At 34.8% G+C, this 27,975-nt stretch overlaps 1 protein-coding gene across 4 annotated transcripts in view; it reads left to right on the forward strand.

Annotated features, from left to right (window-relative positions):
• The window catches only part of COL4A5 (collagen type IV alpha 5 chain), a 248,812-nt gene that overhangs the window by 210,195 nt on the left and 10,642 nt on the right, over nucleotides 1-27,975 (forward strand). For 3 of the 4 annotated variants that reach the window (XM_058714478.1, XM_058714476.1, XM_058714477.1), the window contains 10 exons: nucleotides 6,400-6,526; nucleotides 9,516-9,596; nucleotides 10,232-10,330; nucleotides 11,142-11,192; nucleotides 12,609-12,794; nucleotides 22,759-22,892; nucleotides 25,270-25,342; nucleotides 25,478-25,549; nucleotides 26,334-26,462; nucleotides 27,518-27,616. In XM_058714478.1, the coding sequence (XP_058570461.1) occupies nucleotides 6,400-6,526; nucleotides 9,516-9,596; nucleotides 10,232-10,330; nucleotides 11,142-11,192; nucleotides 12,609-12,794; nucleotides 22,759-22,892; nucleotides 25,270-25,342; nucleotides 25,478-25,549; nucleotides 26,334-26,462; nucleotides 27,518-27,616 (1,051 nt within the window). Of the gene's footprint in view, nucleotides 1-6,399; nucleotides 6,527-9,515; nucleotides 9,597-10,231; nucleotides 10,331-11,141; nucleotides 11,193-12,608; nucleotides 12,795-14,754; nucleotides 14,814-22,758; nucleotides 22,893-25,269; nucleotides 25,343-25,477; nucleotides 25,550-26,333; nucleotides 26,463-27,517; nucleotides 27,617-27,975 lie in introns of those variants that run through there. The other variant, XM_058714479.1, reaches the window with a different exon arrangement.

Here is a 27,975-nt window from a genome sequence, read left to right on the forward strand (position 1 = left end):
AACAGAAGAGAGCAAAAGAAGGAACAGAGAGGAACTACAAAACAGCCAGAAAACAGTTAACAAAATGTCAATAGCTGCATACCTATCAATAATTACTTTAAGTGTAAATCGACTAAATTCTTCAATCAAAAGACATTGTGTGATGATTTTTAAAAAGACCTAGTTATGGCTCCTGAGTGGCTCAGTCGATTAAGTGTCTGATTCTTGATTTCAGCTGAGGTCATGATCTTGTGGTTCATAAGATCGAGCCCCATGTCGGGCTCTGTGCTAACAGTGCAGAGCCTGCTTAGGATTCTTAATCACCTCTCTCTACCTCTCCCCCACTTGTGCTCACTCTTGCTCTCTCTCTCAAATAATAAATAAATAAACTTTTATAAATAAATAAACAAACCCAGTTATATGCTGCCTACAGGAAATTCACTTCATGTGTAAGGACACACAGAGACGGAAAGTAAAGGATTGGAAAAAAGATACCCCACATAAATGGAAACCAAAAGAAAGCTAGGGTAGCTATACTTATATCACAGAAAATAGACTTTAAAAGAAAGTATTAAAAGACAGGGGCATTACATAATGATAAAGCGACCACTCTAACAAGAGGATATAATATTTGTAAATATTTATGCACCCAACATAGTGGCACCTAAATAAATAAAGCAAATATTCACAAACCTAAAGGGAGAAATTGACAGCAATATAATAATAGTATGGGAATTCAATATACCACTTGCATCAGTAGATAGTTTATCCAGACAGAAAATCAATAAGGAAACATCTACCTTAAATTACACCAAATGAACTTAATATATATAAAACTTTCCATCCAAAAGCAGCAGAATACACATTCTTCTCAAATGCACATGGAACATTATCCAAAGTAGTTCATATGTTGGGCTATGAAACAAGTCTCAGTAAGTTTAAGAAGATTCAAATCGTATCAAGCATCTTTTCTGAATGCCACATAGTGGCATGAAACTGAAATCAATTACAACAAAAAATGAAAAAAAAAACCCAAATAAGTGGAGATTAAACAACATGCTACTGAACAACCAGTGGGCCAATGAAGAAATCAAAGGAGAAATTAAAAAATACCTTGAGAAAAATGAAAATGGAAATACAGCCTACCAGAATATATGATGTGAAGGAAAAGCTGTTCTAAACGGAAGGTTCATAGTGATACAGGCCTACCTCAAGAAACAAGAAAAATCTCAAACTAAATTTACACCTAAAGGAACTAGAAGAAGAAAAACAAACACAGCTCAAAGTTAGAAGGAAGGAAATTAAAAAGGTCAAAGTACAAATAAATAAAATAGAGACTAAAAAGACATAAAAAAAAGATCAGTGAAACTAAGAGCTGGTTCTTTGAAAAGATAAGCAAAATTGACAAACCTTTAGCTAGACTCGCCAAGAGAGGGCTCAAATAAGTAAATTAAATAAATAAAATCAGAAATGAAAGAGAAGGATTTACAACTGATACCACAGAAATACAAAAGATCATAAAAGACTATTATGAACAATTATATGTCAACAAATTGGAGAGCCTAGAAGTGATGAATAAATTCCTAGAAATATACAGCCTTCCCAGACTGAATCAAGAAGGATTAGAAAATCTGAATAAACCAATTACTAGTAAAGAGATTGAATCAGTAATCAAAAAAGAAGGAAAAAAAGAAGAAAACCTCCCAGTAAAGTCCAGAGCTAGACATTTTCACGGGTGAATTCTACCAAACACTTGAAGATTTAATACATATCCTTCTCAAAATTTTCCAAAAAATTGAAGAAGAGAGAACACTTTTGAAGTCATTTTATGAGCATTACACTGATACCTAAACCAGATAAGGACACCACAAAAAAAAGCAAAAATTTACAGGCCTGTAAACCTAATAAACAGATGCAAAAGTCCTCAACAAAATATTAACAAAGTAAATGAAACAATACAACAGCAATTAAAAGGATCATATACCATGCTCAAGTGAAACTTATTCCAGAGATGCATGAATGGTTTACATCTACAAATCAATCAATATGATACATCACATTAACAAAATAAAGGATGAAAATCATATGATCATCTCAATAGATGTAGGAAAGATATTTGACAAAATTTAACATCCATTTATGATAAAAACTCAACAAAGTGGGTACAGAGGAATTTACCTCAACATAATATGGGTCATATATTAGAAGCCCACAGCTACCATCATACTCAATGGTGAAAAGTTGAAAGTTTCTCCTCTAAGATTAGAAACAAAACAAGGATTCTCACTTTTGCCACTTTTATTTAAGATAGCATTGGAAATCCTAGCTAGAGCAAGAAAGCAAGAAAAAGCAATGAAAGATATCCACATTGGAAAAGAAGGAGTAAAAGCTGTCACTATTTGCAGACAAATATATGTATACATATGTATGTATATTTATACTTTATACTTATATTTATAAAAGACCCTAAAGTCTCCAACAAAAAATGTTAGAGCTAATAAAAAAATTCAGGAAAGTCACTGAGTACATAATCAGCATTCAAAAATCTGTTGCATTTCTATATACTAACAACAGACTATCAGAAAGAGAAATTAAGGAAACACTCCCTTTACAATTGCATTAAAAAGAATAAAATACTTAGGAGTACATTTAACCAAGGAGATGAAAAACCTACACTGTGAAAATGATGACATTGACGAACGATTGAAGACACAAATGTGAAGATATTCTATGTTCATGGATTGGAATAATTAATATTGTTAAAATTTTCATATTACCCAAAGCAATATATAGATTCATTGCAATCCTTTTCAAAATCCCAATGGTATTTTCAAAGAAATAAACAATCTTAAAATTTGTATAGAACCACAAAAGATTTTGAATAGCCAAAGCAATCTTGACAAAGAACAAAGCTGGAAGTATCACACTCTCTGATTTCAAACTATATTACAAAGCTGTAGTAATCCAAACAATATGGTATTGGCAAAAAAAACAAACACAGGTCAGTAGAATAGAATAGAGAACCCAGAAATAAACCCACACAAATATAGTCAATTAATTTATGACAAAGTAAGAATATACAATGCGGAAAACAGTCATTTTAATAAATGGTGTTGGGAAAACCTACAGCCACAGGCAAAAGAATGAAACTAGACTACTACCTTATACCATATACAAAAATTAACTGAAAATGGGTTAAAGATTTAAATGTAAAACCTGAAACCATAAAACTAGAAGAAAACAGGCAAGTTCCTTGACCTTCATCTTGGTGATGTTTTTCTTGTGTTTTGAAAAGCAAAGGCAACAAAAGCATAATAAACAGGTGGGACTACATCAAACTGATCTGCACAGCAAAGGAAATCATCAAGTGAAAAGGCAACCTACTGAATGGGAGAAAATATTTGCAAGTCATATATCGATAAGGAGTTAATATCCAAACTGTGCATAGAACTCATACAATCAATACTAAAAATGAAACAAAGAATACAACTAAAAATTACCAGAGCAACTGAATAAACATTTTTCCAAAGAAGGCATACTAATCACCAACAGGTACATGAAAATGTACTTAAATCACTAATCATCAGGGAAATGCAAATCAAAACCACCATGAGGGCACCTGGATGGCTTAGTCTGTTAAGCATCCAGCTCTTGATTTCAACTGAGGTCATGATCTCACGATTAGGTTCTTAAGATCCAGCACTGGACTGGGTCAGGCTGGTGCTGACAGCACAGAGCCTGTTTGGGATTCTCTCTCCTCTCTCTCTGCCCTTCTCTCTCTCTCTCTCTCTCTCTCTCTCTCTCTCTCTCTTTCTCTCAAAATAAATAAATAAAACAAGGGAGATATCACTTCACACCTGTTAAAATGGCTACTATCAAAAAGACACATTTCAGCAAGTTTTGGCAAGATGGGGAGAAAAGGGAATCCTTGTGCACTGTTGGTGAGAATGTAAATTGGTGCAGCCACTATGAAAAACAGTATGGAGGTTCCTCAAAAAAATAAAAATAGAAGTACCATGGGTATTTATCTAAGAAAATGAAAACACTAACTTGAAAAGGTATATGCATCCCTCTGTTCGTGGCAGCATTATTTACAATAGCCAAGATGTGGAAGCAAACCAATTGTCCATTGGTATATGAATGGATTAAAAAAATATGGGATTAAATGAATAAAGAAAATATGGGATATATATACAATGGGATATTATTGAACCATATAAAAGAATGAAGTCTTGCCATTTGTGACAACATGGATGGACCTTGAGGCCATTATGCTAAGTGAAATAAGTTAGAGAAAGGCAAATACCCTACGATTTAACTTGTATGTGGAATCTAAAAATAGACAATTTTTTTTTCAAAATGAGCTAATAAATACAGAGAACAAAGTTGTGGTTGCCAGAGATGGGGATGGAGCATTGGAGAGTGGGTAAAATGTATGATGGAGGTTAAAAAGTACAAACTTAATAACGTACAACACAGTGACTATAGTTAATAGTGTGTCGTATATTGAAAGTTGCTAAGAGAGTAAACCTTAAAAGTTTTTATCACAGGAACAAAAAATTTTGTAACTATGGTGATGGATGTTAACTAGACTTATTATGGTGATCATTTCACAATATATACAAATATCAAATTGTGTTGTACACCTGAAACTAATATAAGGTTATATGTCAATTTTGTCTAAATGAAAAAGAACTATATCAAGTAATTACATTTGAAGAAATGTAGGTATTTGTGGTTTAAGTCTATTCGAGTCATGTCTTGCTTCTGTTTTGTAATAAAATCTTCTCTTCTCAGAGTGATTTACAGGATTTTTGTCCAGTATGTTTTTGAATACAAAAACAGTTTTTGAAGCTCATTGTTTTCTCTGCAAGTTTGTGAATAATAAAAATTTAGATAAAACTTAAACTAGCAACTCTTAGTCCTTTTCAAAAGCCCTGGTAAAACATTTACTTTCCTTTTAGAATTTAAAGTAGGGTCATAGAGTTGTGAAAATAATTGTAGGGGGGATCCAAGTGCTGGTTGAAATTATAGATTGTAGAATTTCACATACTTTATCATAAATCATCAAGTGCTCATGTACTGCCTTTCAGGTTTGCCATTAGCAGATGATTGGAATATTCTTCTTGCTTTTTATTTTGATATATAAATGTCACTGGTTCATGAATAGCAAGAAGAATTATGGTAGTTTATTCAAAGTTTTTCTGTGTAAATACCTAAGATGGAACCAGTTCAATCCAAAATTTAATTGTATACTATTATGTGTGCAAAAATGTGATAGATGTTTGATTTATAAAAGTTCAGACCAAAATACATATATTTCCAGCCCAGTGGGGTTGTAAGGAGAAAAGGAATTAGTTGAAAAAGTTTTTACCATAATGCAGAATCATTTGAGTCACAAATAGATGATCTTCATCACCTAGACAAGCATAGGCACTAAATGGAGAAGGAGGTATTCAGTAGATGATGTTGAACACTGACACTTTGTTGGAGAGGTCATGATATTCATGAGCAGAGCAGTGGACACTGGTAGTCTTAGTTATAGCATGTTCTCATTGTTATTGGAAAAAACTTGTTTTAATTGTGAAAGTGGATATGAATTCTTAGATTCTATTAGAAGGAAACATAGTGCAAAAGTTCACTAACCAAAAATGGTTACATATGAGTTGTCTTTAACCACAGAGAAATGTTCAGTGTTGTTGAAGAGTCAAGACATGCATATGTGAAGCCATTATTGATTTGACAGAATAAGAACATGCCATACATTCTTAGCATGAGCTTTCTTTGTTCTGGAAAGCTTCATGGAATATATGAGATTTCAGATGTTTACTGAAGAATTGATAGACGTATGTATGTGTGGACTAAGTTTCCTTTTTTCAGTAGAACCTACTTGTAACCACTGTTTGACATGCTTATTGTATGCAGTGAATTCCATTTTAGCATAGTAGGGATAATGATCAAAGGTTCAAATGAGACTGTCTGGATCCAAATGCAGATTCCACAACTTATTAGTTGCAACTCTGTAAAATGGGATAATAATAGTGTATTTCTTAGGATTGTTAGGGATTAATGAGAAAATACATCTACATATTGTGGAAATAGCATGATCTCTGGAGTCTAACAGACCTTGGCTCAAATTCTAATTCTGCTACTTGCTAGAGACGTTAGGCACTTGAGTTCTCCAAGATTCAGTTTTCTCATTTATAAATGGAGATGATAAAGCCTAACTTAAAGATCTGTTGTGATGATTAAACAAAGCATTTTCAAGTTAAATTTCTACAAGTGATTAAAGAAAGCACTTTCTGTAAACCACTTAGCAGAGTGACTGACATATAATAAAAGCTCTATAAATAATGTTATGTTGTTATACAATCTAAGTCATGTAGAGACTCAGTTTTATCTTCTTATTCATGGCTTTAGGGTGAACCTGGTCTGCCTGGATACCCAGGAAACCCGGGAATCAAAGGTTCTATGGGAGATACTGGTTTGCCTGGATTACCAGGGACCCCTGGAGCAAAAGGACATCCAGGCCTTCCTGGATTCCCTGGTAATATACCTTTTCTTGAATGCTTCCTTATGTCCTTCCTTATCTAGTCTAACCTGTGTTGCAGAGCAACTTCTTATTTGGCAGATTTCTATTTCCCAATCAGACACTGACTAGCAACATAATCTTGAACTAGCTCTTTATCTTCTCTTTGCCCAAATTTCTTTCTGTATAAAATGAGAATGAGTATTACCAACTCAGCAGGACAATATCCTGTGAGCAGAGAGACTGTTTGGTAGAGCATTTTTCAACCTTTGACTGTTAGCCATAAGTCAATTAAGAAGCCTGACTATTTTTGTAGGTGATAATGTACACTACCAAACCTTAGCCTGCTGCTGATTCTCTTAGAAAGTTCTACTCGGGCACACAGTTGGGTGGCTGTTGGTAGAACAGTTGTTCAGTTCATTTATATGACAATGACTGAGTCATGTAAGCAAAGGGACTTAGCACTATAGTCAAGTAGGTAGCCTAAACTAGATTGTTATACTATCTGCTCTGTTTATGCTTGTATTTAATTTGTTCGCTTGTTTGTCTTTTGGATTTCACAGTGGCATGGATGGAGTGGGCCTTTGGCTATCTTTTCCTTAACCTTCTATTGAAGTATAATGTAGACTAAAATATACAAGACTATATGCAAGACTATAGATGAGTTTTCACCGGTGTGTGTGTGTGTGTGTGTGTGTGTATGTGTGTGTGTATACACCCACCATATCAAGATCTATAATAGTTCCCTCACCCCATAAAGTTTACCCATGCCTCTTTACAGTGAAACCACCCCTGCCAAGGTAACCACTGCTATGATTTCTGTCACCATCAATTAATCTTGCCTGTTTTGGGAATTCATATAAATGGAATCATACAGTATATATCTTTGTGTCTGGCTTCTTTCACTTATGTCTGTAAGATTCATTTTTCTTGTTGCATGTGTCAGTAGTTTGTTTTTTTTACAATTGCTCTGTAACCTTCCATTGAAGAAATACATAATAATCAATTACCCATTCTTCTGTTGAAGGACTTTCAGGCTGTTTCCAGTTTGGGACTATTAAAAAAAGATGCTATTAACATTCTTTGATGTGTCCTTTCATGGACATAAATACTCATTTCTCTTAGTAACTTAGTAGTAGAATTACTGAATCATAGAATAGGTAGACATTTAGCTTTAATAGTTTTCCTACTACTAGGAAGGAAGTTTTAGCTTTTAGCCAGTTGTCCAAAGTGGTTTTATAAATTATAGCCCAACCTGCAACATTTGAAATGTTCCTGGGTGGCTTCTAGTGGCTTGTCGTGCTTATATTGTGGTTAGTACTTTGTGTTGTGAAACATCCAGTTGTCCATGTCCTCACCTCATTTGGTATTGTCAGTCTTTTAATTTTAGCTATTCTGGTGAGTATAGGGCGTCTTTTTTTCAACATTAGGTGTTCAAATTTATTTATTTATTTTAATATAATTTATCGTCAAGTTAGCTAACATACAAAAAGAAGCGTCTCATTGAAGTTTTCATTTACAGTTTTTAAATGAATGACAATGTTAAACACCTTTCCATATACTTATTGACCATTTGGGTAGCATCTTTTTGAAATGCCTGCTCCATATTTTTTGATCACATTTATTGGGTTGTTTGCCCTTTTCTTCTAATTGATTCAGAGCCCTTCTTTATATATTCTGGATCTGAGTCTTTGTCAGATACATGTATTACAAATATGTTCTTTCTGTCTCAAATTTGCCTTTCATTCTCAATGCTGTTGTGTGATGAACAAAAGTTGTTAATTTTAATAAAGTCCAGTTTATTAATTTTCTTTCATAGTTAGTGCTTTTTGTATCCTGAATTATTGAACAAATATTTTCCTATTCGGGTTTATGGAAATATCCTTTTATTTTTTTGTAACATTTAATGTTTAAGCTTTTATATTTAGGTTTGGTTTGTCTCAAATAAAAATATTTTTATGGTATGAAGTAGGAGGGGTCAAGGTTCATTTTTTTCCATACAGATATTCAATTGCTCCACACGTTTTTTTTTTTCTTTTAAAGAATCTGAGATCTTCTGTTCTGCTCATCAAAAGATATCATTAAGGAAATGAATAGGGAAGCCACAGACTAGGAGAAAATACTTGCAAAACATGTATCTGACAAATGACTGATATCTGGGATATATAAAGAACCTCTACAATTCAATAATAGCAAGATAAACAGTCCACTTTTTTTAAATGGGGAAAACTTTGAAAAGATGTTTCACAAAAGAAGATATGTGGATGGCCAATAAACACATGAAAAGGTGATCAGTATTATCAGCTATTAGAGAAATGCAAACTAAAACCACAATGAAGTAGCAGTTTATTCCTATCAGCATGGTTATTATTAAAACAACTGATATCACCATATGTTGTACAAGGATCTGGAGCAACTAGAATTCCCAAACATCATTGTGAGCGTCAAATGGTTTGACAGGTTGTGTTTTTGTTTGTTTGTTTTTTGTTTTTTTTATAAGACACACCATACACTTACTCTGACTCAGCAGTTCCATTTCTATCTAGGTATTTACCCAAGATATATTAAGACATGTCCACAAAAATACTGGTCCAGAAATATTCATAGCAGTGTTAACTTCATAATAGCTAAAAACTGGAAGTAGACCAGGTTTCCATAAAGATAGATATTCGTAGTACATAAAACCTGACAAATGTCTGACAAATACCCAAATGTCTGACAGTAGATGAATGGATTAAAAAATTGGTATATCCATACAATAGAATCCTATCAATTCTACTACTGTAATGTTGTGGTAATTATTTTTATTATGAATATATAATAATGTCATGCTTGGATAAATAAGTTTAAAACTTAAAATTATTCTTAAAAATATTACAAACATCAGCATCTTTCTTTTTTTTCCTATTCACTGTTTTGTTTGCTAATACTATAAATAGTGAGTTTGAGTTGTAATTCTTAACACAATGCAGATTTCCTTTTATTATTAAATTGAACTCTACTTTAGGAACCCCAGGACTTCCTGGACCAAAAGGTATTAGTGGTCCTCCTGGGAACCCTGGCCTTCCAGGAGAACCTGGTCCTGTAGGTAAGCATGAAACCTAAGGATTTGTTGTTCTGTAAAACTAAGGCTCATATTCATTTTGAGAAAGATCATTTCTGGGAGTTGTGAACATTTTTAAGACAAGGAAACATGGTGATCATTCATTTATTTAGTACCATTCATTAGGCACAAACTGAACAACTCTTAATAAAAGTTACTTAAAATTATTACTTTGGAACCTTATTTGGGGGGCTCTTTCCAGGGAGAGTTATTTCAAGTATCCTACAATAGTAGAAGCTCTCGTATTTTTTAGAATGGCAAAGTGTAGCACTGTTGTTTGTTTGCTGCATTCTAAAGCAAATTACTCCTCATGGCCCCATCTGAGGCCTATAATGCACCCTGTTCCACTCCCACACCTTGCTCTCCTTGATATTCTACAGCTAGATTAAAATGAGAAACTGAAAATTTTGGGTACTGAATGCATGATAAGGTTCTTATTCTCATTAGCTTTTATTCTTTTAATGCCTCTTTTCCACAAGATTTTGTGGTTTAAAGGGGTGTCTCAGAGGTACTTTGTGGTCATTTGGATAGAACTATTTGAATCTGGTATGAAAAGAATGGGGAATATGGAAGGAAATGGAATTGGGAAGATAAGTGAAACCTGCTGTACTCTGTTTTAGGTGGTGGCGGTCGTCCTGGGCCACCAGGGCCTCCAGGTGAAAAAGGCAATCCGGGTCAAGATGGTATCCCTGGCCCAGCTGGACAGAAGGGTGAACCAGGTGCCATATTTATTCATTGTTCCTAATTTTCTAATTTCTTCTTTGTCTTCTTTAATTTTTGCCCTTTTTTCTCCACAATCAACTTATATCTTCTTTCTTAACCTCTAAGCTACTACACACTTTTCTCTTCCTAATTACCTTCTTGCACTCTGTACTGAGAATATTACTTCACATTTATCCATCAGGTTGCCTCCTTCTTATGAAAAACTCCGTATACTTTCTTTCCAAGTTTTTCATGTGAAGAAGTTACCCAGCTTTTTTCAACTTCTCTGGATGACCTCGTTTCACTATGCAATCTATTTTCCATTTATATATATTATATGTATAATATGTAAAGATGTATTTAACACTTACCACAAGTAGAATATATTTTATACAGTTTTCTCATGTTAGAATTGTGATTGCATGTTGGAAATAAATCTTCTGCATGGTTCATATATGTAGTAACACTTAGGAAAAACCTGATAAGTTTCTCAGGACCCATGGGGGAGGGGAAGGAAAAAAAAAAAGAGGTTAGAGTGGGAGAGAGCCAAAGCATAAGAGACTGTTAAAAACTGAGAACAAACTGAGGGTTGATGGGAGGTGGGAGGGAGGGTGGGGGATGGGTATTGAGGAGGGCACCTTTTGGGATGAGCACTGGGTGTTGTATGGAAACCAATTTGACAATAAATTTCATATATTGAAAAATAAATAAATAAATAAATAAATAATAAAAAATAAAAAATAAAAAAACCTGAATGGTCCTTAAAAAAATTGTCCTTGTTTCATTTATTATTATCTATTTGAGAGTTTTTGGTTTATTCTCTGACAGGTCAACCAGGCTTTGGAATCCCAGGACCCCCTGGACTTCCAGGACTTTCTGGTAAACTTTAATAAAACATGCTAAATCAGTCCAAATAAAGAGAATATGCTCCAGCACACTTAATATTCCATCTTCACCATTTGCTGTTATAAAATTCACATACAATCCCAGAAAACTCAAAGCTCAAGTTCTATCTTAAAGCAGTTCTTAATTAAGAATTTAGTATAAAGAATCGTGCTATATAAAAATGCATTCTTAAAGAAATTAACATATAGACATCTCTTCATTACTTTCATCAATAACTGCTGAGGAAATGATATAAAGCACATTTGTAGGAAGAAGTAGATTTCACTAAATGTTTTCAAAATCTTTCAGCCAGGGAACACCTGGGTGGCTCAGTTGGTTAAACATCCGACTCTTGACTTTGGTTCGGGTCATGATCTCATGGTTCAGATCAAGCCCCACGTTGGGCTCTGTGCAGATAGCCTGACAGCGAGGAGCCTGCTTGGGATTCTCTCTCCCTTTCTCTCTCTCTCTCTCTCTCTGTCTCTCTTGCAAAATAAATAAATAAATAAAATTTTTAAAAAGGTCTTTCAGTTGGAAAAAAAAACTACCACTCTTTTATCCCCATGGAAATAAAACCAAGGTAATATAAGGAAACTTTGTAGGAATATGTACCAATAATAAAAATTGAAAACTCCATATTAATATACATCTTGCATTTTGAGTATGTGCACATACACATCTACTTTCTTGCATTTGTTCTTACTTTCATTGTAAGCACCAGATAGTTAAATGAATGACTGAATGTGTATACAGGTATGCCTGTTCATTTTCTGAAAGGACCATTGGCTATTCTATGGGGGCTTTTTTCAAACCACAGACATACCTCATAGAAATTCCTATATCCTTCCCATGATCCCAATGTGAAAATTATTACTTTAATGTGCCACTGTTATATCACTTTCAGGCATGTTGGTGGTGTATACAAAATGTTGAGAACAGTTTGTCTAGATTGGGATTCTAAATCTTGGATAGAATGGTCTTCAGAGACACACAGCAGCTGCTGAAGATCCATGTCTTCATTAGTCTCAAAATATTTGTTTAAGGAATTTCCTCCAGCCATCTCTAACTTATTCATGCCAATGCTTTAAACTGTTCTAGTTTTTTTTTTTTCCTCACAGCTACTGATCATGTGATCATTGCTTTGTGCCCTAATACAAAGGGTATCTTTCAGGATCCAAGGTGTAATTGTTTTTATATTTCTATACATACTCTAATAAATATTTCTTATAACAGATTAATATGTTTAATAAAAAGAATGTTTTTAATGGGTTAGGGATTTGGCAGGAGATAGAAATGACCCTAGCACATTCTATTACTTGTTCTAATAGGAATGAATAGATTTAACCTTACAGGCAAGCCTAATACTCAATATCATTTAATGTGTTCCCTAATGTCACTTTGCTTTCATAGGTCAAAAGGGTGATGGAGGATTACCTGGCATTCCAGGAAATCCTGGACTTCCTGGTCCAAAGGGAGAACCAGGCTTTCAGGGTTTTCCTGGTGTGCAGGGTCCCCCAGGCCCTCCTGGTTCTCCAGGTCCAGCTCTGGAAGGCCCTAAAGGCAACCCTGGGCCCCAAGGTCCTCCTGGGAAACCAGGTATGTACATGAGTGGTGGGGGAATGGTCTATTTTATTAGTTAATTTATTTCATTTTGCTGGCAGGTTATTCAGTCTTTGGGACTTTAGACTCTATAATCTAAGAACTTCTTACAAGTAAATAGCTTGGTTTATACCTAGCTCCATCTGTTTCTCTGGCATCTAATCATTCTTTTCATTAATGCCTTTCATCATTTACATAAAGTTGAACTAAAACAAATCAACATGGAAGAAAAAAGAAAATTGTGGATTTATTAGTCTTTTTATAACCTGGCAGCAAAATGCCTCTGCATTTTTAATGTGAGCTTCTCAGCATGTCATCACAGAAATCATTTTAGTGGTCACCCCATAGATGCTTGTGGTTCATACCAAAAGTGTTGCTATGGTTCTGTCATATGATCAGCCAGTGTCACCAAGCACAATAAAAAAAATTGATCTTCTCTAGGAACTAGGCAATCAAATTTATCCTCAACATCACAGCATGATTAAATTGAATAGCGATCTCTTCATACCAACTTCATGTCTATACCTCATTTGTCTTATGTTAACTGCTCTAGTAGCCTCAATTTTGCATCCAAAGTTCACTTTTCATTTTGTGTATGTGCTGTGTCACTTCATTTTGCTAAGTTTGGAATGCTTGTTCTCATCTGGGGTTAATGTCGCTGAGCCCAATCACTGGTGATAGATTATTAACAGATTTTGGGACTTGATATTCAATTTTTATATTTCAGGTAATTAAAAATTTAAAAATTTGGTCTTCGTGATTTAAAATAATAAGAGAAATCTAAGGTTAAAGAAACAAAACAGTTGTCCTTTTATCCTTTGAAAGTCTGTCTCATTTTTTAATGTACTTAAAGATGAAAATTTCCATTTAAATTATGATAAACTCTGAAGTGATTGGAGTTAATTTTAATAAGATATGCTCTGAAAACATGAATCAAATGGGATCACACACTTTGTTCAGAAGGTCATTTTCAAAACCAGATTTTATCTGATCTGACTTGATTATTTATACAAGGTGTTTAGAGTTTTACCTTGTTTTCACTATTGAAGAAAACCAGTGAAATTCTCCTCAGCCATGTTAACTCTTACATGTAAAGAATTAACACAAATATCTTGCTTGGCATGCACGCAATAATTATAAAATAAACCAAACTATTATCTTTTTTTTATATTTTAATCAGCACTCTGGTTATTTGTTCTTTACTAGTAATGAAGGTCACTGTTGAACATTACTGTCAATATAAAGACATTAGACACAAAGGTGCTTAAAAAATTACTGTTTCTAAAGAAATAATAACAGGGGCGCCTGGGTGGCGCAGTCGGTTAAGCGTCCGACTTCAGCCAGGTCACGATCTCGCGGTCTGTGAGTTCGAGCCCCGCGTCAGGCTCTGGGCTGATGGCTCGGAGCCTGGAGCCTGTTTCCGATTCTGTGTCTCCCTCTCTCTCTGCCCCTCCCCCGTTCATGCTCAGTCTCTCTCTGTCCCAAAAATAAATAAAAAACGTTGAAAAAAAATTTAAAAAAAAAAAAAAAAGAAGAAAAAAAAAAGAAATAATAACAAAAATAGTAGGAAGAAGAACACCTACCTGATGAGTAGTTTGTGACTTCTCATTTGTTCATAAACTACAAATTAAAATGGAGTTTTAAACCTAATTGATCATAGAATTGGTTGTTTTTGTCTGAACTCATTGGTAATGGTTATTATAAAAATGACTTTTTTGCCTTTCAAAATATGTCACGTATGCTGTTTTTATTTTAGTGCTGATGCTAATTGGTAATAATTTGGTTTGTATACAGATGCATGAATATGAACTTTCATAGTATTCTTTTATTGAATTAAAGTTTAACTTGAAAGAAGTTAGTGTGATGCTTTAGTTTCTTGATATTGCTAACAATTTTGATATTTTTCCTTTTTGTTAATGATGACATTGGGCCTTGGTGAACTTTGATCCCTATCCAGGTCCTACAGGTTAGCTCTTTAACTCCAAAGTAGTAACTGCATGAACTTTGAAACTTTTCTTATATTTTTATATATATTTATATGTATGCGTGTATATATAGTTATACATATATACATGTATGTATATATATGTATATGTGTGTATATATAATTCTCTCTTTCTCCCTCTCTATACATAGGTACAGATATATATGTGTACACACACACACACACACATATATATATATATATATATACACACATATAATACACATATATATCTGTACCTAATGCTTTCAAGTGTTTGGATGTATTTTAAGAGCATATATGCCAATTCAGTTCTTACATGTTGGTCTATCTCTGAAACTTGAAAGGAACTTGTAGACTCCAATGTTTCTGTCTATTGGAGTAACCCAAAATTACCTAGTTAGGAACATTAATTTAACATTTTAAAATTCATATGTTTTTGTCATTTTTAGCCAAAAATTTATAGTACCCAAAAGTGTATTTTGTATGATATTTTACTTTTACCTTCAGAGTAGAGTGTATTTCTTATTTTTGTTTTATATCTGTTAATGTAAATGAAATCAAGCCATCCTTCAAAAAGGTATTCTTTTTTTACAGTTTTAATTTAAATTCCCATTAGTTAACATACAGTGTAATATCAGCTTCAAATACAATTTAGTGATTCAACACTTACAAACAGCACCCAGTGCTCATCACATCAAGTACATTCCTTAATCCCCATGACCTATTTCACCCATCTACCCCACCTCCCCTCTGGTAGCCATCTAATTATTTTCTATAGTTAAGAGTCTGCTTCTTGGTTTACCTCTCTCTCTTTTTTTTCTCTTTGCTTGTCTGTTTTGTTTCTTAAATTTCACATAGGAGTGAAATCATATGTTATTTGTCTTTCTTTGACTGACTTATTTTGCTTAGCATTATACTCTCTAGCTCCGTCCACATCATTGCAAATGGCAAGATTTCATTCTTTTTGATTACTGAGTAATATTCCATATTTTATACACACACACACACACACACATATGCACCACATCTTTATCCACTCATCAGTCGATAGACATTTGGGCTGTTTCCCTAATCTAGCTGTTATAGATAATGCTGCTATAAACGTCAGGGTGCATGGATCCCTTTGAATTAGTATTTTTATATTTTTTAGGTAAATACTTAGTAGTTCAATTGCTGGATCATGGGGTAGTTCTATTTTTAACATTTTGAGGAACCTCCATACTGTTTTTCAGAGTGGATGCACCAATTTGCATTCCCACCAACAGTGCAGGAGGATTCCCCTTTCTCCACATCCTTGAAAAGGCATTCTTTTTTAAACAATAATATGTGTTATCAGATCCTGCAAATTCGCAGTTCTTGACTTGCCACAACTCTTGTAATTTTTCAAATCATCTCATCTTCACATTTTGGGTTGTCACAAAGTTCTAAATTCTACTGCTATGAAAATGGATTAATAGGTATGGAGTAAAAAAAAATTCCTTACAACCAGCACAGAATAGAAGCCTCTTAATCTTATTTTAACCATACATATAAAAACAGTACACACCAAAGAACAGTTAATTGCCAGAAGTTGTCCAATGGAAAATTGTTGATTCATAGTGAAAGATGTTACCCTAATAGGAGTAAAAAGAACCACAAATAACTGAATGTGTTTGTTATTTCAAGATAAATAGGCCTTTTCAAATTTCTAAGGAGGAACTACAAGGGGGAAAGTATATTCCTGAGTTCTGACTACTGGGAATGGCTAGGAATTTAAAATTCATGATTTTCAAGTTTCTTTTTAGGAAGCCATCTATCTCTATCTGAACTGATTCCCCACTAACTTACTCCTACATGCTACTTAATTCCTTCCGCAGACCCATAATTTCATACAGCCAGAGTATCTGATGTAGAAGAGACCTAAGTTTTACACTTTTCAAAGAGATATTATTCACCAGGCACTTGTTAAAGATAGCAATACAAGTTTTACTTAAAGACAGTTGCAGTAGGGCACCGACAGTTGCATTAGGGGAGACAGACTGAGCTCAATTCTGAATACAACAAAGAAAAATGAGGATTTATGGTCAACCAGCAGAGTGAGAGTAAGTGAATGAAAAATTACTAGAAGGAAACATCAAGGGAAGGTAGATTCTTGCTAAACTTGCCTTATAGAATCCTTACTAAAGTCAGGCCAAAGACTTAGACATCAAGGTTGGGGGATGGGGGACTTGATCAGATATCAACAGTGGGGTGACTCTTCCTAAACTGACTTAGCAGGATTCTTGCTAAAACTAGACTCAGCATACCAAGAACAGGGCCCAGGGATGAGGCCAGGTTGAGAAGAAGGCTCAGAGGAGCCTGTCTAAAGTTTAGTCAAAGAGAGAATCTTTGTCACATTTGAGAAAACAGAGGCCCAAAGATGTCAAGAAGCTTGCTCAAGGTCATATGGTTAATCGCTGGCATAGCTGGGAATCTGACTGAGAGCTTCCCAGTGCTCTTGTGTTAAGTGTCTGCTTTACTAGTAACACACATAATCCTTCTACAAAGGCAGTTATATGGCTCAATGCTTATGATCTGACTTTTTATTCTAGTTATAATAAGTGACGAAGCAAAATGGACGCCAGGGTGGCTCAGTCGGTTTAGTGTCTGACTCTTGATTTCGGCTCAGGTCATGATCTCATGGTTCATGAGGTTGAGCCCCACATCAGACTCCATACTGATTGTGCGGAACCTGCTTGGGATTCTCTCTCTCTGCTTCTCTCTCTCTCTCCCAAAATAAGTAAATAAACTTCAAAAAATATAAGTGATGAAGCAAAGCTGCTTCTGCCATCTTAGGAGACTCTTAGTTATAGGAAACTGGAGCCTGCCTCCACTCTCTTGTTTTTGTTACCTCATAAATTCCATCAATCCCTATTAACTGCCTCGTATGTTTTTCCAAAATGGATGTCATCAAAAAGATTAAGACAAGTGCATAAGATTTAACTATCACCATGATAAAGAGAAAACTTAAAGCATACTTTGAAGTAGTTTTGAGTACGCCCCTGTCTGACTTGCATAGACGTCTGCTGCCTTGATCACTTCCAGATTTTAGTGTTGGCTAGAAGAAGATTGCTTTCTTCTGAGGCACCAGAATATATTCAAAGAAGAAAAAGGGAAGTAGCCACATTACTTTAAAAGCAATTTGACATCTTATTTACCAGATGTACTGTAAATTACATAGTTATTGGAACCTAGTGTCTACAGTGTTCTCTTCTTTGCAATAGTGAAAGAGTACAACCTTAAATGGAAACTGGATTTAAAATTTACTAATCAATTCATCAGCTTATCTTTAGTTATTACCACTTATGTCCAAGACTTTAAATTTTCTATTTTATTTTTTCAGTTACTTTATTAGGTCATTTGAGAAATAATGCTTTGAGAGCTCCATGTACAAAATTGACTTGGCATATAACTCATTAAAATTTTACCTCTTAGAAATTAAGATCTTAGAAGTTTTGCTACGATACAATCTGAAGTTTTCCTTGTTACCTACTCAGACCAAAATATATATTTCAGTGACATTTTTCTAAGCATTCTTGTATTGGTCCTACTATAGCATGCAGCATGCACATAGATAAAATGTCTTTACTCAAACTCTGAATTATCTTAGGTAGGAATTCTATTTAACTAATTGTGTGGCCAGACTCTTCCAAAACTGTTGTCATAAATCAGTTTGCCTTCTGAATTCCAAATTGCCAAATGCTTTAAAAGTTTATTACCTGGCAGTAATAATAATAATGTTTTATATTTATGTGACATGCCACCATTTACATCATATAATGTACTTTTATTATAAGCTCATTAAAGACAGAGTTTGGGTCTAGCTAACCTTTGTGTTCCCTGTAGCACCTTGTACATGGAGATATCAGGTCCATATTTTCAAAATTCAATTTGATCTTTAAAACAACACTGTTCGCATTATGTGGGTGAGAAAACAAGCTCAGAGAGATTGAATTGTCCACAATCCCATCGATATAAATAGTAGAACCAAGAATAGATCTTAAGTTTTCTAATTCCTAAGATTCAATTCTCTAGCACAATTTATTCTCTCTGCTAACCTCAGTGTTTATAAATCATAGCAAGACTTGTAAGGAAAGGAAATTGTGTTTACAGTTAATTAACATTAACCAAGAGTGGTCCTATTTGTAGGCTTTTTATCTTTTTATTTAATGATCCTTCTTTTAATAGTTAATAGACTGATTTAATATGTGCATTGAATAATAATAAAGTTAATTTGGTATTTTCTGTGGTTTGGGGTAGGATATTGCATGTCAAAATATTTTAAAGTACCCTTTCACTGATGGCCTTCACATTTTTGGAAAATTTGGCTCTTTATATTTTAAAGTTCAGTGATGAACAAATATATATATTGGTTTTTCTCTGAATAACTTGTTACAAATAATAATGCAGAAAAGAAAGTTTCTTGATGAATTATGAAAAAAATCAGAAGGTGGCTACATGAAATGATTTTCAAAGAAGGCACATAGAAGTACAGTTGGTAATGGCCATTGTGTACCTGTATTTTAATTTCTCTATTTAGTCACCTGTGATCTTTGTATTTTTGTCTAATAGGCCTTTTAAAGTTAACTGTACCTCTTTGAGGCAATCTGAACATATCAAGAAGTTTGCACCATGAATTTTTCCTAAGAGAAGCCAGAGGCCAATATAAACTTAAACATTTACACAAAATTAACCCTTCGTGAAGGGAATGGAAGGCTATCAGCGAAATGGTACTGTCTTTCCAACTTTAATGTTTGAGATGCTAACTTTTGGAAAGCCATGGTAGTAGTGTTAACATGATATCTTTAGTAGAGTTTTCCATTTTTTGAATTAATGAAAACTAGCAGCTTATTTCCTATAATAAGCTCTATTTGAAAATGTTTGGCTCTCTATACTTCTGTATGGTTCTGTTTGCCTACTGATTACGCTGTAGGTATGAGATATGCTGGCAAAGAGGATTATTGTTTAACTTGTGCTATAATGTGAACCACTTCTAACTCATAATCTTATTTTGTACTGTGTGATGTCTGATACTGCTAACATCGATCTTTGAGCTTTGGTGAACTCTGATCTTCCCAGGTTTTCAAGGTTAGACTCTTCACTGGTCAATTCTTTATTTTTTTTTTTTTTAAATGTTTTGCATGTGTGATAAGAGAAATGCAGTTTTTTGTTTTTGTTTTGTTTTGTTTTTGCTATAACTCAGAAGTCATTGAAGGGGGCTGTTATTCTCAAATACTACCTGCTCTGGTATTTAACATATTGGTGAAGGTATTGTTAGTTGTTTATAATCAAGTTTGAAATGACATTAGGTTTTTGTGGCTTCAATTGTTTATAATAGGTAATTCTTACATGAAGACATGTTGAATTTTAAATGGATATACACGTATTGTTATCTTTAAGACTGCGTTAAGATTTTTAGTTAGGTATCTGGTCCATTTGTAATTTCTGCATATTGATATTATTTTCTTGAAGTTTTGTTGCTTGACATTGCTCTGATTTGTGTTTATGTGGCTATTTTCAAAAATGGAAGAGCGTAGCTGTTGAGGACTTTAAAAATAAAATCTATATGTCCCTTATATCATTAGCAAATCATTAATTTAAATTTGAGGGACTCCAGAATGGCAGGTATGAATTAATGACATGTAAATTTCCCAATATCTTATTTTAATTGCAGAAAGAACAATGCCCATAACAAGCCTACTTTTTTTTTCAAATATTCTGATAACTTTTCAGCCTGGGGAAAAGAATCATAAAAGATTCCCCTTTTCCCCCGATCTTACTCTTACTTTGTCATTGTTGGGCTGATTAACAGTTTATTTTTTTTTCCTAATAAGATGATTTGCTACCTGATTTCTAGTCCAAATTATACATTATGGATGAAAGCAAATAATTTTGCTTAGAAAACCCTATCTAAGGGGTTTGAACTCAACAATTGCTTTTCTTTGTTTATTTTAGTGTTAAGTATTCCAGCCCTTTCTTTATGATCAGGAAGGGAATTTCTAAGTGTGTCTTTCTGGTTGCTGGATTTGGGTGACTATATAATTTAAACTGCTTAAAGATAAAACAATTGTGCTGTTGTGGACCTGCTTCCTCTTTCTTATGTGCCAGATAGAATAGTGTTATCATATGAAATAACATAGAAATAGCTGAAATATTTAAAATGGGCTCATATTTCAAAGATAGGTTCTTTCAGTTTTACTAAGAATGAAGGTAATAATAGTGCTAATAATTTTTAAAAGTCTCTTTCATAATTCTTACTAAGTGCAGGCACTGTGTTAAATAATGTATACAGGGGCCCCTGGGTGGCGCAGTCGGTTAAGCGTCCGACTTCAGCCAGGTCACGATCTCGCGGTCCGTGAGTTCGAGCCCCGCGTCAGGCTCTGGGCTGATGGCTCGGAGCCTGGAGCCTGTTTCCGATTCTGTGTCTCCCTCTCTCTCTGCCCCTCCCCCGTTCACGCTCTGTCTCTCTCTGTCCCAAAAATAAATAAAAAAACGTTGAAAAAAAAAATTAAAAAAAAAAAATAATGTATACATATTATCTTATTTAATCCTTGGTACAACCTGATAAAGTAGGTACTATTCTTATTTCCGTTTTTAAAAGGAGGAAATTGAGGCCAAAGAGATTAATAAACTTGCTAAAGCCTAGCAGCTAATGATTATTGGAGCTGGGATTCCAACCTAGCATTCTAGCTCCAGAGCCCAGCGTTCTTAATCTGTAGGCCATGCTGCCTTGTTAGAATGTAGTCATTGATTCTGGGTCTTAGGAGTATTGGAAGAGAACTAAAGTCTGAATTTTATCTCAGATCAAAAAGATAACCCTTTGTCCATAGGTAAGCATGAATTCAGGTATTCTAAATTCATTTGCCTATGATATTTCCTTCCAAAGTAATCACTATATATTTTCCTTTTTTATTGAAACCAATGAAACACTAAGATAACCAGAGGAGAAAATGTGTAAGTGCTAACTTTTGCCTGTTCATTTCTTAGTGCTTCATAACTAGTTTCTTAAGGCAGAACTAGATAGTCCTAGCTTCAATCACTGTGTAGCAAGTAAGTAACAGTTATTTCCCACCTAGTGACAAAAGATGTGGCCATTCACAAGATCCCCTTGGTTGCTTCATAGACCTAATATCTTTATTTAGAATGAAAAGTTAAAAATATAGTATAAGGAAAAGAGCTTAGCAAAAATCCTATTTTAAATAATTTTATTTATTCACAAGACATATGCAAAATTTTTCTTCAGAAATAATTTAAATGAATTTCTGACACTAAAATATTAACGTATATTAATAAGCATGGCACTAAAATGAAATCAGTTTGCTCAAGTAACTATCTTAATTGCATAGTAATAAAAGCCGAATGAAACCACTTACAAATACTACTTACAAAATAACTACTTATAAAGCAATTTGATATTAATCGCAATGAGACAAATTGCTTGAATCCCTGATTGTCCTAAGTACCAATTCTTAAAGTGTGGTCTGAAACCAGCAGCTTTAGTTACAGGGCACTTGTTAGAATGCAGATTCCTGGACCCCTCCCCAGCCTTCCTGAATCCAAAACTTTGGGGGTAAGCTCAAGAATATGTTTTATCAGAGTGTCCTGGGGATTCTGATATATGCTCCAATTTGAGAACAGTGTCCTATAGTGTTTGTTTACTTTCACTTAAGTTAAACACTTGGGGTTACAGAAGCAATCTTTATTATAATGTCCTGGGTCCTTTCTTTAACTGTGATCTTATTAGATTTAACATACAATAAAATGCAAACTAAAATGGTCTGCAAATAAGAGTTAATAACAAAAAGAACCCAGCCTAATTTATATTAGAAAGGGTTATCATAGGTCTATATATTTTAATGTAGTCTGGATTTTATTCTGCAAACTAATAGGATTTAGGTGACTGATAATTTAAAAACCAGACTTTTATACTACTCTTATGCTATACTGAAATTTGTCCATTTGTTGTGCATTATCAAGGTCTACCAGGTCCAGAAGGTCCCCGGGGTCTCCCTGGAAATGGAGGCATTAAAGGAGAGAGAGGAAACCCAGGCCAACCTGGGCAACCTGGTTTGCCTGGTTTGAAAGGAGATCAAGGACCACCAGGACTCCAGGTAGGAAATGGGGGTAGATATTTGATGAGAAAGGGGTGTGGGTGTTTGCATTCAAAATGAGAATTCTAAGCTGCATTATTTTTATTAGTATTTACTGGTCAAGGCTGTATATATGGCTCCCTGGTGAATTACGAAGAAAAAAAAGGCAAGTTTCCTATTTTTTCCAACTAAAGGAACTTTGTTACTGTATAGTTAAGGAGTTCCTCAGAAGATATTTTACCTGGAGTCATTGCTATGTATATTGTTTAGGTTTGAGAAACCTTCTTTTCAGTGAAAGCAAATTCATAAAAGGAGACACACATACCAGAGCATTGAATGTGAATGAGACCTTTCACAGGGAAGTAATTAGAGTTGAGTGGGGATATTTTAGACTTTGAAATTAGAATTAGGTTCAAATTTCAGCTCCACTTCACACTTCTGCTTTGTGTCTATGAGTAAAAAAAAAGTCCTGTAAAAAAGGAATAATAACATATCCCTACATCTGTACTCATGTACTTTTGCACATTGGTTTGAGTGACCCAGAAAGTCACATGCTTCTTTATGGATCATTAATGTTTCTTGCATTCATTCAGAAGGATTGTTAGATTGCGACCAACACAGTTTGGGCTCAGTCTTTTAACTCTGGTGGCTGCTTTATAGCAGAAAAAAGAAAAAGGATCTAAAAAAGTAGTCCTTAAAGCTTTCCAGCAACTAACCTCTTTTCCTCATGTCACCACTATTCTTCTAGACACATGCTAGAATTAAATTTTAGTCTTCTCTTTATTCATTCTCTACTTACTCCCTCCTCACTCATTTCCCTCATTCTTCCAGTTCACATGTCTCTATACTTGATTCAAGACTACTACTGCCTGATACCAAGATTTAATGAATCTAGTATTATCAAGTTCTGTTCATTTTCTTTTGTGTAAATTAGTTCTTATATTTGCATGTTTTTTAATTCTTTTATTGGAAATAATGTTAAACTTACAGAAAAACTCCAAGAATGGTAAAAAAACAAAAACAAAAACTTCATGTATCATTTATTCAGATGGACTGGTTGTTAATGTTTTACCCTGTATGTTGTATGTGTGTGTATATATATAAACATTTGAGAATAAGTTGCAACTGTCATGCTTTTAGTACTAAATACCTGAGTGCATACTGATTTTAATATATTCTATTTTTAAAAATAGAATGTTCCTTCTTTTGTCTGCTGTTTCTTCACTCTAGTTATGCATCCCAAGCTGGAATACTACATGAGTGATGTTGTGTCCTCCATCAGATATTTAGACCCAAAATGGTCATCTGCCCTTCATTGGTGATTTTAATTTTGATCATTCCAACAAATTGTTATCTGATTTCTCCACTGTATGGTTACTATTCTTCTCCTTGTAACTAATAAGCAAAACTATAGGAATGCACATTAAGACCATGCAAATATATTGCTCATCATCAGAATTTCCCCATATAGTTAAATCTATTTATGATTTTTGTCTCAACCAACCAATACTAGAATAGTGGCAAACTGATAATTTTTTAACTCTAGCACTACCTCTACATATACCAGTCAGCCCTTTGGTAAGCAAGAGCCTCCCTTCTCTTCCATGTATTGTTTATTTATTATTAGTATGGACACATAAATTCTCTTTTTTAATCATTTTTAAGTTTTTTAAACTGTAATTACCTATTTTCATGCTCAAATTATCCTGGATTTGGAAACTTCTTCAAGCTGGATCCTATGTCTTTCTAACATGCCCTGTTTTTTTTAAGCTGTTTCTTACATGTTGGACTAATATGTACCATGTTTGCCCCTCTTTTATTCCTAATAATGAGAGTTTAATTTTAACACACTTACTCTTCCTTTAGGTACATTCTAGACTTCCTCTCAACTCTTCTTCTTCCCATAGTTTTCCTGTCCCTCAAACCCAATTAACAGGTCCTGCTATATTTTTTGCTAAGTCTTGCAGACTATCATTTCTGCACTTGCACTTGTGATTCTAACCGAAGCACTTATCACCTCAGTGCTACACTAAAAAAAACAAACAAAAAAAACACCTCTTTCTTAATGATAATAAAATAATAGCTGCCATTTCTTAAGTACACACTATATGGCAATCAGTTTTATAAGTACTTAATATAAGCTATCTCATTTAATCCTCACAAAACCTCCATGAAGTTGATACTATTATTTTCTCTATGTTAGAGGTGAGAAAACTGTGAATCAAAGGGGTTAAATAATCAACTCAAGGTCACACGGACTAGTAAGAGGCAAAATTGGGATTTGGATCTTGGAAGTTTGACTCTAGAGCCAGTGCTATAAATGAATATGAATACTATATAACCTCACTCTCTCCCCCTCCAATTTTCTTTTCTAAAATTAACAATTTTGTTTATTCAGGGTAATCCTGGTCGGCCAGGTCTCAATGGAATGAAAGGAGATCCTGGTCTCCCAGGTGTTCCAGGATTTCCAGGTATTTGAAGGGATATTTTGAAGTTCCCTTTTTATTTTAAACTCCTTTGGGATAAGATACCCATTTTCTGATTTGACTGGGTAAATGCTAGGCCCCTGTTGCTTTTCTGTGCCATTGTATGTACCTTCTTTGCAGGCATGAAGGGACCCAGTGGAATACCTGGTTCAACTGGCCCTGAAGGGGATCCAGGACTTGTTGGCCCCCCAGGTAAGACTTACTCCAGGAGTTAGTTATACCTAATTTTTAAACACATTGAGGAATTTGAATGTTTTCATTCTGTCTTTCAACTAAAATTTTAGAGTCTCAATCCCCAACAACTGAGGGATTGTTCCCTTTATTTACTCATCTCTCAACCTCTCTATTTACTAATGTAATATTGATACCAGATCTTTTAAGTTTAAGATGGATACAGGGCTAACAATAATGCTTCACTAAGATTTTTATTGGCTTTTATACTAACCTTCCCGTATTCAGTTAAACAAATCACAAGAGCAAGTCATTTTTAGTTGGAAGTATTTTTAATATGAGAATAGTTCTTTTTGCTGGAGACTTATAGAGGTTTCTGTAAATTGAAATAGGACAAGCGCTAAATTCCATCACTAGTTCAGTGGGACACTTGACAAGCACAATAAACAAGAAGCGCAAATGATTTTAGAATCAGAATGGACTTGTCCGGAAATAGAATTGTCTTCCCCTGACACAGATTTGTAATGGATTAGACTTTCTAGTAACCAAGTCATGCTTCAAGGCTTGAAAATAGGGACAGTAGGCTTAATTTTTCCATTGACCCTAAGGAAATTATTTATTTTTTCAGTCTTCTGGGTGAGATGATAGTTTTCCCAGACACATTTCTTTTGGACATGGCAGTATTTCAACACCTATAACTTGTGTCTTTCATACCAATTTTTATTCTGACCTTAGGACACTTTGGCATCCATTCCTTCTGGCCTTTCTTTTTCCTACCTTCAAAATTGAATATTTTACCTCTTAGGTCCCCCTGGATTACCTGGTCCTTCAGGACAGAGTATTATAATCAAAGGAGATGTTGGTCCACCAGGGATCCCAGGCCAGCCTGGATTAAAAGGTCTACCAGGACTACCAGGACCTCAAGGCTTACCAGGTACCTTTGCAGATCATCTTTCTAAGCCTTATCTATTTGAGAACATTTCCCTAGTTCTCCTGTTACTTGCCAGAGTTCATTTCTGAGGAGTCTCAACAGCTCATAGAATAGCAGACTGCCACAGGTCCCATCTCCCGTTTTCTTGAAAATGTTCATTTCTCATGCCCTCATCTTATCCTTTACGCCAAGTCTGACCTCTCCTAGCCACTTCCTCTGGCTATTCTAATTTGAACGATTGTGTTAATGTTGTTACAAATTTTGTGAAGAAATGAAAATGCATTCAAGATCTGGTGCTTTCTCTGTTCCAACCACCAGAAGGATACAAAGCTAAGTTGGTGGACTCACTTACCCACTGTGAGACCTCATGATTTTTAAACTAGATCCTGTCTAGTTGGCCATTTGACTCTATGCTTGCAGCCAACTCTGATTATAAAACAAAGCTAGAAACTAACTTTAGTCTTTCTCACTTATTAAGTGATTGGTTGTCAATCTTTCCATAATCTAAATGAACCAGGCAGTAACAACTCCCACCTGTGGTGGGACGGATAACAAAGTCAGGCCTTGTACTCCTATTTTGTTCTGAGGCAAAGACACAACTGCCATATTATGGGAATCTCTACAGAGAAAAATTGATCATTTAAAACTAAAGCTAGGGGCGCCTGGGTGGCTCAGTCGGTTAAGCGTCCGACTTCGGCTCAGGTCATGATCTCGCGGTCCGTGAGTTCGAGCCCCGCGTTGGGCTCTGTGCTGACCGCTCAGAGCCTGGAGCCTGTTTCAGATTCTGTGTCTCCCTCTCTCTGCCCCTCCCCCGTTCATGCTCTGTCTCTCTCTGTCTCAAAAATAAATAAACGTTAAAAAAAATTAAAAAAAAATAAAACTAAAGCTAAATCCTTGTCTGCTTCGTTTGCCCCAGGCTTGAGCTATTCCTTCATGTATCTGGATTGAAGACAAGACCAGATTATGAATTTAGTGACACTGAAGGACCTTAAGTTTCCTGTATCTGTCTGGATATGGAATTACACCCATATTTGAAGACCTGTTTTCTTCCCCTATAGGTCCAATTGGCCCTCCAGGAGATCCTGGACGCAACGGACTCCCAGGCTTTGATGGTGCAGGAGGGCGCAAAGGAGACCCAGGTCTGCCAGGCCAGCCAGGTGAGACAAGTAGAATAATGCTGCCAATAGCATTCTCAAGTCTGAGACATTTGTACATGTATGGTGTCCAATTGGAGCTGTGAGAGTTTTCTCTTGAGAGAATGTACCTACCTGCTGACTCTGTTGCTGGGGGAAAAGAGGATAGCACATACAAGGAAATTTCCCAGTATAAGAAAAACATAGAAAGCTTATGTGTGTGTGTGTGTGTGTGTGTGTGTGTGTGTGTGTGTGTGTTTAGAGCACTGGAAAACCCAGCTCTTCCTCAAAAGTTTTTCCAGGCACTCCCTGTACTTAACCTGTTCTGATCTTTTTCAGTGTATTGATTTAAATCCCATGACCATCTTGACACTATTGTGAAT

Source organism: Neofelis nebulosa, chromosome X, assembly GCF_028018385.1.
Source record: "Neofelis nebulosa isolate mNeoNeb1 chromosome X, mNeoNeb1.pri, whole genome shotgun sequence".
Classification (NCBI taxonomy): Eukaryota; Metazoa; Chordata; class Mammalia; order Carnivora; family Felidae; genus Neofelis; species Neofelis nebulosa.